Below are 12277 nucleotides of genomic sequence, written 5' to 3' on the forward strand. Positions count from 1 at the left end.
ACTTTCAAAAGTACCCTTAGTCATTTATCAGGCTAGAGGGGGAAGGAAATTAGATTCGTAGGTAAGTAAGATTACAGAGTTCATGGATAGAATGAAGAATACATACTATGCCAAGCACTCATAAAATTGGCTTTGGGGGCTTCAGTCCTCTCTGCCATTTTTTTTCCTTTTCTAGGCTACCTGCAATACATCTGTTTAGGAGGCCACTAGCCAAGGGGCAACTTTTTAATGTATATATTTAAATTTCATAATGCCTACCAATAACCAATGAATTTAACTTGTGGGCTAACCAAATGGATGCCACCTTCCATCAAGACCTCCTTAAATGTTAGAAAACCTGTAGCAATAATAAGTATGAATGAAGAAAAAGGAGTTAGCTAATGATTTTCAAGAGGTTTTATTTAAACTAGAGCAGAGATCAAATGGTTAATTCCCTGCCAGAGGAATATTGGGAGAAAGTTTGTATTTGCCACATTACTTAAAGGTTGGTGGAATGGAATGAGGGGTAGTTTGATATCACATTGTTGTATATGAAAAATATTGATGCCCTCTAGAGCAGTAGCCGCTTAAGTATTTTTTGTAAACTTGAATTGCAGTTGAGTCAACCCAAAGTTGGTTGAGGAATTTGCTAAAGGACATTTTGCCATTACATTGGGATATAATTAAAAAGTGAATGTGCTTTATTGTTTATCACTGTCTTCCACATGACTGTCAACAATACTGTACATAATTGAATGTGCACATCTTGTATTAGCTGCCATTCTGATGTTTTATCACATCAAGCCATTTTAAGCTCACAGTTTTGTTCAACAAAACATTGTAAACTTGAAATTATGCTTATCACAACATTAATAATTACACTAAAGTCTTCACACTACATTATATGCATAGCAGAATGCTGCCAGTCTCTCAAGTTTAAAATCAGTAATTATTTCGTACTTCAGCATTTCCACTCCTCTGCACATGACACATTTTCTCCTGTTTAATGGCACTGTTCACAAAAAATGGCTATGCATATTCATCATATGCAGTTAATTTTTTTAGAATTTAAATTACCATTAAATCAAGGGTTTCTAAACTTTAAACATAAAGGCTGTTACAATCTGAAGCTGATTTCTTTCAATCAGAAATATGAATGTTTCATGGGCTGGTAAATAATTATCTACAAATACCAAAAAGCCCATGGAATCTATTTTACAAAATATGTACTTATGAATAAGACCTTATTGAGAGTTTCTGAATGTATTAAAGACAAATCTAGGGCAATCTCAGAAACAGCTTTTGAATTATTGACTAATTCATATTCTTACCCACCTTTCTCCTGACTCTTAGGCAGGGTCTACCCAATAAACATTTTCTTTGACCTATTCTTAGTGAGGGGTCACATGGGACAGATTATTGAGGATGTAAAAGAGAGGAGAAATGTCACCATGAAATAGCTAGCAGATGGGAGAACAGAATGGAGGGATGTATCAAACCAATCTTGTTGACTTATCATGATATCTGGTGACCTCAGAATCATTTTATGATTCAAAGAAGTATCAAGTAACAATTAAGTCTTTCAAATGCTCTCATGATGGAAAAATCATTCTTCAGAAAGAGCCAGTGGGACTCCATGGGGCTTCAGGGGGCCCGAGCCCCCTCAAAAATTCATTATGGGTGTGGGGAAAAAATGTGTCAGGCTTGTCGATTTTCCCCGGAGTGACCATATAAACTTAAAACTCACTACTTATAAAATTTCCCTGGGCAAGATCCCCAGTTTGGGCCCCCCCCAATATTTTTTGTAAGTCGGCACCCCTGGAAAGAGCCTTGCTAGAAGTAAAAAGATTTCTCTAGCTTTATTTTATTTCCATAGCTATGGTATTTATGCCATTTCTCTGTACTGACCTCCTTTCCACAATTTGCGAACGGCTCATCTAAAACTTCATTAATGGGCTTGGTGAATGAGGTATTTTTATGGAAAATTCGTTTGGCATCTAACGAGGGAGTCAAACCAGGAATGCTACAGGCATTTTCCTTCCAGAAGGAGGAACAGGGCTCTTTTGAGTAGAGGGGGAACTTCCGCTGCATCTGGAAATGGAATTTTTTAATTTTGATCAGTTGTGGGTTTCTATAATAATGAGATAGATGTCTACTTCTAGTTCAAATAAAATAAAGCTCTTTATGAGTATTATTAAGAAAATATCATAGCAAGCAGAGTTTGGATTGCAGATGCAAATTATTGAAGTACATATGAGCTTCTAATAATAAATATATGTATGTACATACTCAATGATACCAATATTGTTTTGATCAGGCATGAAGCCACAAATTTGCTTCAGAGGGCGTGGGTGGGTTGCAGATTTATCACACTGGTATTTTGTTGGCAATTTTCATGCATTGGAAAACCTTCAGACTGATGATGTCTTAGGAGTTTTAATAGCCTTAATATGATGTAAGTATAACTTGCCAAGTATAGCTCTTGCTAAAGATGATGTCGCTCAGTGGTGTAGCCAGGGGGGGGGGTCCAGAACCCCCCCAAAATATAGAAACACAATCATTTTCCTTCATAAAAGAAAACAAAACAGGTATTGAAAATTCATGAATTTAAAGAATATTTTTTTAACAATTGAGGTTTTTTCGATTATGAAAACTGTTAAAATTAGTTGAAAACCCATTACTTAGTACCCTGTTCTTCAGAAATTTCCCTCCCTGGTTTTGGACCCCCCCCCAAATGAAATTCCTGGCTACGCCACTGATGTCGCTTGCAGTGGAGCAATCCTGGTTGGGCCACGGATCTCTCAAAATGCTCTTGAATGGGAGAGGAAAGTTGTTTTCTGTATGGAGCGTAAACATTTAAACCTCCCTAATTGCTTCCAACTCTCCTGCTATGAGTGAGGGGAGACTCACCACTACCTGCCCTCTAGCTCTGTCTTATAGTGTGGCAATGGCACACGACCTGAAATTCTATCCCAGTTTTAAGGGCAGATCTTGGCAATGGATGATTTCCTCACTTGCTTACTTGTGTACTTTGTGCCTCTGCCTTGCCGCCCATGTGACTTGCAAATGCTTTTATTTAAACATTAAAATTTTCAATTTATGGCTATTTTATGTTTGAAGGGGTAATTTATTCCTGCTGCACCTTTTACTTATCATGAATCAGCTTAATTATTGATATTTACATACTTCTTTATTAATAGTTATGCAGATATCATGGAATATTAGAATTAAAAATCTTTTACACTCAAAAACAAGTATTTACAGGAAATAAATATTATTAGGGTCCCACCTGGGCAATTCCTTGACTTGTTTATCATTTTGGTGTAGATATTGCAAATAGGGTGATTTCATTTTTTTTATTGCCTGAATAGAAAGATTATTACTCCTGGAGTACGTATTTTATGCTTTTAGATTTTTAAATGACGATATCTATTTTTCACGATTAAATGAAAAGTGAAAATTTTCAAGCTCGCGAAATGCGACAGCTAAGTATGAATGCTGGGAAAAGCCCATGTGACATCATTCTGGTTCCAGATGCCACTGAGTGAGGCCGCCTTGGTGCAAGGCTATGAGTGCCACTACGATACAGGCTGCTAGCAGGTATAGCGCTCGGTTTAAATAGGGGTTATTAATACCCTATCAAACAAAGGAAACTTTCTGACCATAGGCAATTTTAATAGGTGATTATCAAGAGATGTTTCCGTGAGCTCTGTGCCTCATGCATGCATTGGTAATCTCAGACAACGTAAAACTCCTGACTACTCATATAGCATCTGGGCCCCTGTGATGTCACATGAAGTGGCAACGCATGGCCACCAATCAGGCCTTTTTCAAATGGGGTTAAGATTGACCATTAACATTCATTTAAACTGAGTTTCCAAAACCAAATAATTTGTATATAATCAGTACACTAATGGTGGGTAACGAATCGCAATCAATGCCTTTTGGTTTCTTTGATGAAGGAAACTACCCTCTTGAAGTTAAGTTATCAATCTTTACTTCTGTTAGTGTATAACAGTCTTTTGTTTATGTCACACAATTATTGGTGAGCCTTTGTATGGATTTTGTAATCTCTTAGCTATCTTACCAAAGCTCTAAATGGAAAGCATATGGTCCCAAGTGAATTATGTGATAATGGTAGGTAATCAGAAGTTAACTTATAACAATAGCATACGTTTGGATTGGAATATATGGAGTTATTGTTTCCAGAAAAAAGTTAATAGGTATTGCTGAAGTTGGTGTGACCTGGCTGACATATGTAAGAAAAATAGGTAAGTCATCTATTTTTTCATCACATATTTTGAGGAAGTTGGTGTATCCATTGTTAAAATTCCTCTACATTTTAATCAGTTCATCCAAAATTAAGAGATTCAAATTGTGTCATGATGGAAAATCAACTCAGTGCATTGTTTTTCTTCATTTCTGTGACTGCACTCCTCTAAGTTATGCATTCAATTAATTTGATCCATAATGTTTGGCAGACTTTTAATTAAAAGTGATTATCTTGGATCCTTATTTATGAGCTCACTAACACTCATCTCACATCAGGAAGAGAATTGCATTAGCAAAGGGGGCATTCATGAACAGGGAAGAGCTTATGAGAGGATTGCTATGTAAGAGTTTAAAGAAAAGGTTGGTGAAGAGTCTGATCTGGAGTGTAGCACTTTATGGTGCCAAAACATGGATATTAAGGAAGGAGCACAAGAGAAGACTGGAGGAATTTGAGATGTGTGTATGGAGAAGAATGGAGAAGGTGAATTGGACAGAGAGGAGGAAGGACAAAGTGCTAGAGATGGTGGGTGAGGAGAGGCAGTTTCTAGATGAGATATGGAGGAGACAGAAAGTATGGATGGACGGAGAACTTCGTAGAGAGGAGATGTTATAAACAGTTTAAGAAGGGTAAAATGTTAAGCAAATGTGGGAGAGGAAGGGAGAGAATAGGATTTTTAGGTAGAATGAAAGGGAGTAGGCATTACAATAAATTAAAGAGGGAAGTACTTGAAGGAAGGGGAGGCTCCCAGATGTCTTTCTAAGTACTCCATAGAAAGCTACCTTAATTGGTAGAATACTTTAATAATAACTCTCACCTCCTTATCCTCAGCTATCTGTGGGCAATTCCACCAATTAAAGCTTCCCATATATTCAGTTGTTTTTTCAGAAATATTCTCTTCTTCTTTCAATTTTTGAGACACCTGTCTCCGTGATTCATGCTGGAAAAACATCTGATACAACTGCCTGCGACTTCCTGAAAGAATATATGGTTATTTTGTTTCTTCATGAAATCTCACTTGTTCAATTAATATAATGTATTCAGCTACCTACCAACACGTGGGACATCTGTTGGAATCATAGATGGAATTACATAATCCTCTCTGGAAGATGATTGAGGCATTTTCCAATTTTTTATATTCTCCTCGCTGGCAATGATCCATGTATGATCATTGGTTTTGCTGTGTGGCCTATCTGCACGTGGTACTGGGATCATGATTCTATGAGTATACAGTGCTACACAATCAATGGAAACATCAAAATGAGATTTGAATGCCTTTACTCTTTACTATTTCTAAATAATTCTTTACACTAGAGTGAGAAAAGTATTAATTTTTTCTAATGGAAAAGAAAATATCACAATTTGAAAACTGATCATAAGATATCATTGATGTGAAGATGCTTTCTTAATTAAATTTTTCTGCTGGAGTATTAGCTATCAAGCATCTAACAATAAGTCAATAACATTTCCTATACAGGAGGCTTGAAATAAATTACACATATCGCCAAGCACAGCATTTTAGCTGAAATGTTTTTCACCTTTCGGTAGTGCCTTCTTGGAAGCCCACATTCAGTGGCGTGGCCAGGGGGAAAAAGAGGGGATTAGGGGGATTAGCCAGAGACTCAGAGCCTATGTAGGTAATGCATTCAAACAGTAGCGTAGGTCTATTGATTTTATATTTTAGGGAGAAGACAAAATCAATATAAGGTTGGGTTAAGTAATTTTAAATAAGGTCACCGAATAATATGTTATATTAAAAATTACTGCGAAATTTCGATAAAAGTATACTGTCACCCACTATCGTAGGTGTCTAGCAGTAGATAGATGAGGTACAAATAATTAGTAAATCTAACCTCTGGGAAAATTCAGCAAATAACGATTTTCCTCTAAGCCGTGGGTAACCCACTTGTTTTGATTTGTTTGAGATTTAAAAATCTTCTTTGTTATAAATCATGCATAATTGGTGATTAAAAAATCCGCTGGTAAAATTACCTGTGTTTATGTCACATCAAAAAGGCTGCTGTCTCGATGAGTTTTAAAACGTTTCATACGTACGATCTTGGCGTAATTTGTGATCAATACTTGCGGATCGGGACATGAGGATGGCATAGTACACCTTCTGGAGATATCATCCGTGTCTTGTGTGCTTGCCTGCTCGGTGCTTGCGTGTGACTTTGTTTACTTCGTTGCTATGAACGCTTGACGGTTCCTCTTGGTTCCTCTCTCCATTCCACGTTCCCATCGTCTCCTCACATTAAGCTTATTCCGCGAAAACAATCGAAATTCCTCAAGGTTGCCATACTCTCCCTCCGAGTTTTTATAATTTGATAGATCCATTTCTGGTTGAGAATATAGGATTCGACCGGAATGCGAAAAAAAACTCTCTCAAAGCGTAGTAGGCTCACATAGATTGAAACGAGTTTTCAACGAGAAAATATAGTGGGCCCGAATTTGCGTGATCTTTTAACCTTTATCTATTGTTTCGGTATTCTTATTCCTTGTTTTTCACGAGTCCGTCCTGTTTCGCGAACATTCCTACAAGTGGTTCGGAAATCTAAAGGTCATACAGGTTCGATTTCTTAGCCGGTAGGTCAGCGGTTTGATTTCCGAGCCAGAGGAATTTTTTCTGCGTGAATTTCACCGAAGTTCACTCGACAGGATCGAGATAAAACACATAGCATCAGGCGCGCAGCTAGGAATGAAGGCTAGGGGGAGGTTTTAGGTGCAACTAATTCTGGTGGATATGGAATGCGGGAGGTGCGGTTGCCCTCCCCCAGAAATTTTTTTAGGCAAATGGTTCAAAATGGTAATTTTTACGGCATTCTGAGGCATATGTTATTAATCCTTGCATCATTCCATGAGTAATATTTATACAATTTAGAGAATTGGGTTAAATTTCAAAATTTATTTGAGGTCTGGGGAGGAGGGGATTGAATTCGGGCCCACTATATTTTCTCGTTGAAAACTCGTTTCAATCTATGTGAGCGCACTACGCTTTGAGAGAGTTTTTTTCGCATTCCGGTCGAATCCTATATTCTCAACCAGAAATGGATCTGTTAAATTATAAATTTGGGGGATCTTTATCCTCCAAAACCCCTCCTCGATGCGCCACTGCATAGCATATTAGGATAAATAGCGAATTTTTACCCCCGAAACCCCCTCTCTTCTTTCGCAATATCCTCCACCTTCGATTTATGTTTGCATTGGATAAAATTAAAGGGGTGAAAAAAATGTAAAGCTTTTTCCCCAGGTGGAAGGAGTTTCAAAATGTTGAATGAGTCTGATATGGGCTTAAGGAAGATTCACAATTTATAGTATAAATTTCAAGTGTGTTTAGTTTCATTGATGCACAAGCTCTTGCCACTCGAGGGATCTCATTTCCGCGCATGGAATGAGCGGTGTTAATAACATTTTTCCATTCTTACATGCAATAAATGGCTTTATAGCCTTGTGTTTAGGAATTCTCGAGTTCCAATCTGTAAATTCTTTGAATTTATCCACTTTTTTCGGCATTAGCGTAGTGAATTTATATAATAATAATAATAATAATTTATTACTCCTACATTTGTTTTTTACATCTTAATACAATGAAAAAAGAGAAGGAGCTCTAGGCGTTCTCGAAGGTCATAGGAACAGAATTGAGCCACCATCAATTAGCAAAAATGTATGCCAATAACATAATAATGCAGTACATGATACATTAAGTTTTATGTAAATAACATCAAAATAAATTTTCAACTATTTCTTGCGAGAAGAGCCAGTCTTTAGCAAGTGTCAACATGATATTTGTGGTTTTATTTTTTTTATTTCTTGCGGGCAGTAGATGAAATAATTTTGGCCCCATGTAAATAAAACAGCGTTTATGTACAGTTAACTTGGGTCTATTTGCAACTATAAATGACTCATTCCTTAAATTATATTTATATTTGTCACTTACACTCGGCATATTTCCACTTCTGGCAAAAAACAATTTAAGCACTTTGAATAAATACAAATGCCTTAGTGGAAAAAAATTTAGGCCCACAAACAAATTTTGAAAATAAACAAAATTTGAAAAGGTTAGGTAAATGTTAAGAAGGGTTGAAGGAATGTAAATGTTATTGTTACATCAGTCCGATGCGACGGCGTAGCTCCTCGAAGCTGAAATATTTCAAAACCATCGCTTAGGTATGTCGGAAAAACATGCCTGAATTTCATTCGAAGGAGACGGGTGCCAATTTACATTACAAACGAAAAATACAGCGCTAAATATTGATAATTATTCTTTGTAAGAAAAAATATTGTTATCAGTGTATTCCGCGGTCAGAATATATTTCTGATAGATGAATAAATTGTAATTCTATGCTCATGAAATGTTTTCATATTGTCATGGGATTAGTAAAAATCTGTTGATCTTGACGAATAAAGCTGTATCCAGTTATAAAATTACCACTAAAGCGATGATATCCTTAGGTAATGATCGCCTAAAAATGCGTGCGCTACTAAACTCTATCACGATATTTGGCATGTTTTTAGGTGACAGAAAATAATAAGGTTAATCAAATCTATTCTTATTGCTTCATACTTTTTTCTGTTGTTTTCATGTATGCTTCATTTCATTGAGTACTGCGTTGGTTCGTAGCAGTACCAGCTGCCATTAATCCGAATGTCGGAATGCACTGGGTATCCTTGGAGTTAGTCTAGGTGCTATGCAACAAGGTCAATCGGAAAAACCCTTTTGCCAGGGGTGGGGCTAGTGTTTTACCTGTGCAGTGTGCACGTGCCTCTCGTGAAGTCATACAGCAGGCAAAAATGCTCCACATGTGGAAGAATGGCTGAAATTTGAGTTCATGTCTTTTTAGTTTCTCATCTGACGAATTATAACACGACTGAACCTGGTTAATGGAATATTCATTCAGAAATATTGGAAATATATGGGTGCTCTCAAAACCACTCATATAATTTAATATATGCGTAGATTTACACTCTATTTCTACCAAAATTCTACTTTTAATTCAATGAAATTGTCGTATTTAATGTGACGAGCACACGCACTATATTTTATGTGTTCCACTCATTAAATAGTGCAATTGAAATATCTACATCAAAAATAATTATTAGGGCCTTTTTTTAGTGTCATGAATTTTAGTTTCCACAGCGGATTTAACAATTATGTGAGTAAAAATGTGTAACGGTGAGGTTACAAGTTCCAGAATCATAAGGATCAAACTACAGCTGTAATTATACCGAGGATTTCAATGATAGCAGTAAATAAAATAACAAAAATTATCGAAAGCGTTAAAAGAAAGTACGCCGCAGATTCAATTAATATGAGGAATAGTTATTTACAAATTCTTAAAAATAAATAAATTTAAACAGCTGCCAATTTAAAGGGAGGGGAAATATTTATTACCTCCTATATCGAAAAAGTCGCTCGCTGGCACGAATCTCTTCGCACAATAATCTTGCACATTTATTTTATTTGAAAGAATATATAATTATTGGTTTGTGGTTGATTCCACCAAACGCTCCTAGTCTGACTCAGTGGGAGCGTCATATAAATCTGGTATCGAAGAGCCCTCAGAACGCTGGAAAAATATTACATCACGACGTTAGTAGATGTAAAGGAAGTACCCGGTTAAAAGCTCGGGAATAATTCATCATATAATTGGCCGGGAAAGAAACAGTATTAAGAGTACATTTAAAATTATTATTGTTATATAACACTTTGAGTGCCGGCCGCTAATTTCAAATACCTACTGAAAAATCCAGCCATTTTTACTACATTCGCAACTTTTTTTAAACATTAGCATCAAATATTTATTAATATCGATGTGCATTTCAATAAAAATGGACTTTGCTCTTCTTTATGAATGAGTTGAATAACATTTATTGCTAACTTTTAAATGTATATTTTAATAATGAAAGCCTACTGTTTTTTTAAAATGAAAAAGTTGCAATAGATGATGTACCGCCATAAAATGCATAATATTTTTTTTATTATGCTCAATTTGAACAATTTAAACCATGGAAAAATCGTACAAACGCATCGTTCCAAGCAAATCATTCAAAATCCTGGACGACAAAAAGGGTCACTGCACCCTCAACGAACGGCTCTTCCTCCAAAGAATTTTCACACAAAGTAGGCTGAGATAAGGGTGCCGGTAGCTACAGAGGACTTTTCGTCCTCAAGACATTAAAAGAACTTTTACCATCGAGCAGTTGATTTTTGAAATAACAGAACCACTAAGCAGTAAACTGGAAAAGTACCATGGGCGAAATATTACAGCTTCACGCAAACAAAGTAAATTAAATGGAAAGACGTAATATTACGTCCATGGCAATCCTAAGAAGGATTAGCAGGACGTAATATTACGCCCATGGCACGCAAAGTGTTAAGTATTTTACCGATTTAGGTAGGTTTCCATGGAGTATTAGAAGCATTCTGCCAGCCTCCCCTTCCTTCAAGCACTTCCCTCTTCAATTCACAATAAGGTCCGCTTCCTTTCATTCTATCTCAAAATCCTATCCTTTTCCTTCCTCTCCCTCATTTACCTAACATTCTACCCTCTAACACTGTTTTTCACATGTCCTTCCCGCTAAGTACTATCTCCATCCATACCTTCTGACTTCTCCGTAGCTCATCTAGAAGCTGCCTCTCCTCGCAAAGGCGTACCCAGGATCTAGCCATGATCATTCAAGTTGTAACTCAGAGAAGGTTAAGGAAACCAAATTTTCGAGAAAATTATGAGGGCGCTTTATTAGTTTTTTAAATTGTGCTCGAAAGTAAAATATTTTTATTTTATTTACATGTTTTATACTAATATCACATTTATTGGATCTAAAGAAAATTTGTTCAAAACTTTCATTTTGAAATAAATTTACTTTTGCTTCTGGGGGGGGGGGTTCAGCTGGGTACGCCGATGTCTCCTCACTCACCATGTCCAACACTTCGTCGTTCCTCTTCCCCTCCGTTCACTTCGCCTTCTTCATTCTTCTCCCCACCCAAATCTCGAATGCCTCCAATCTTCTGACATCCTCGTTCCCAAGTCAGGGGCGCAGCTAGGAATTAAGGCGCAACTAATACTTAGGAGTGTGGGGGTATTGCATACCATCCAGGGTACACGGGAGGTGCGGAGGCCCTCCGCCGGAAAAAAATTGAGATAAATGGTTCAAAATGGTGATTTTTTACGGCATTCTGAGGGATATTTTATTAATCCTCACACTATTCTATAAGCAATATTAATCCAATTAAATAAAATAGATTTAACTTAAAAATTTCTCTGAGCTCTGGGGGGGGGGGGGGGGGGAGTTTATCCCCCAAAACCCTCCCTCGCTGCGCCACTGTCCCAAGTGTCCATGTTTCCGCGCTGTAAAGCGCTACAATCCAGATCAGACTCTCGACTAACCTTTTCTTTAAATACTACAATTAAGATTATCTCCCAAAAGTCGTGGGGAATGAAGGGTGAAGGGATTTAACCCCCTGACCTCTTCCTCGCTGGCCTTGTATCGCATCCCGTATCTTTTCGTGTCTAAGTTTATACGTATTTATTTTACTAACTACCTTAAATCGATTGATCTAACAACTCGTGGTTTCAGACGTTGTCTTCCTACGATGCTCTGTCCGTCCATTTTGCTCTTTTGGTATTGTATTGATTGGACCATCACGTCTCATTATGTGGCCCAAATAGTTGATCTGTCTCGTAAGTTTCCTAAAAGAATTTTCTTGTCTCCCAATTTTCCTGGGTCTTCTCATTAGTTCTCACTCACTGCTTCGACTGAGGGAGTAATTAGGAACTTCTACCAAAATAGCCATTTTTATCTTGTTGCTTAAACGAGTAATAAATAGAATATTTGGTCCACGAGCATTGATTTGTTCCCAAACCACATCGTATTAAAATTCCCTCGGTTCTAGGCTAAAACGTCGGCCATAATGTTATTTTGTGGCAAATATTTATTTGGAACATGGAAATGCTATTTGCTATAAAAATAATCGAAGTTTTGAACAGAGGCGGATGAAGAGCGATATTTTGGGGGTGAGGGGAAAGC

At 37.0% G+C, this 12277-nt stretch overlaps 1 protein-coding gene across 2 annotated transcripts; it reads right to left on the bottom strand.

Moving 5' to 3' along the window:
- Window positions 1-1785: 1785 nt before the first annotated feature.
- LOC124167236 lies at window positions 1786-6423 on the bottom strand. Of its 2 annotated transcripts, none has more exons than XM_046545109.1 (4): window positions 6242-6423; window positions 5302-5468; window positions 5067-5224; window positions 1786-2070 (listed from the first exon to the last, which is right to left on the bottom strand). In XM_046545109.1, the coding sequence occupies exons 2-4, from the start codon at window positions 5462-5464 to the stop codon at window positions 1813-1815; spliced, it is 579 nt and encodes a 192-aa protein (XP_046401065.1). In that variant the 5' UTR covers window positions 5465-5468; window positions 6242-6423; the 3' UTR covers window positions 1786-1812. The 2 variants fall into 2 exon arrangements, with proteins under 2 accessions (XP_046401065.1, XP_046401064.1); XM_046545108.1 differs by having other exon boundaries at window positions 5302-5484.
- Between the last annotated feature and the right edge of the window lie 5854 nt (window positions 6424-12277).

Source organism: Ischnura elegans, chromosome 10, assembly GCF_921293095.1.
Source record: "Ischnura elegans chromosome 10, ioIscEleg1.1, whole genome shotgun sequence".
Classification (NCBI taxonomy): Eukaryota; Metazoa; Arthropoda; class Insecta; order Odonata; family Coenagrionidae; genus Ischnura; species Ischnura elegans.

Excerpts from the sequence above, each read along its gene's own strand:
- LOC124167236 (XM_046545109.1), bottom strand. The coding sequence starts at position 5,464 with ATGATCCCAGTACCACGTGCAGATAGGCCACACAGCAAAACCAATGAT. Across the intron at positions 5,225-5,301 it reads AACAGATGTCCCACGTGTTG|GAAGTCGCAGGCAGTTGTAT; the intron begins GTAGGTAGCTGA and ends ATATTCTTTCAG. Across the intron at positions 2,071-5,066 it reads AGATAGCTGAGGATAAGGAG|ATGCAGCGGAAGTTCCCCCT; the intron begins GTGAGAGTTATT and ends TTCCATTTCCAG.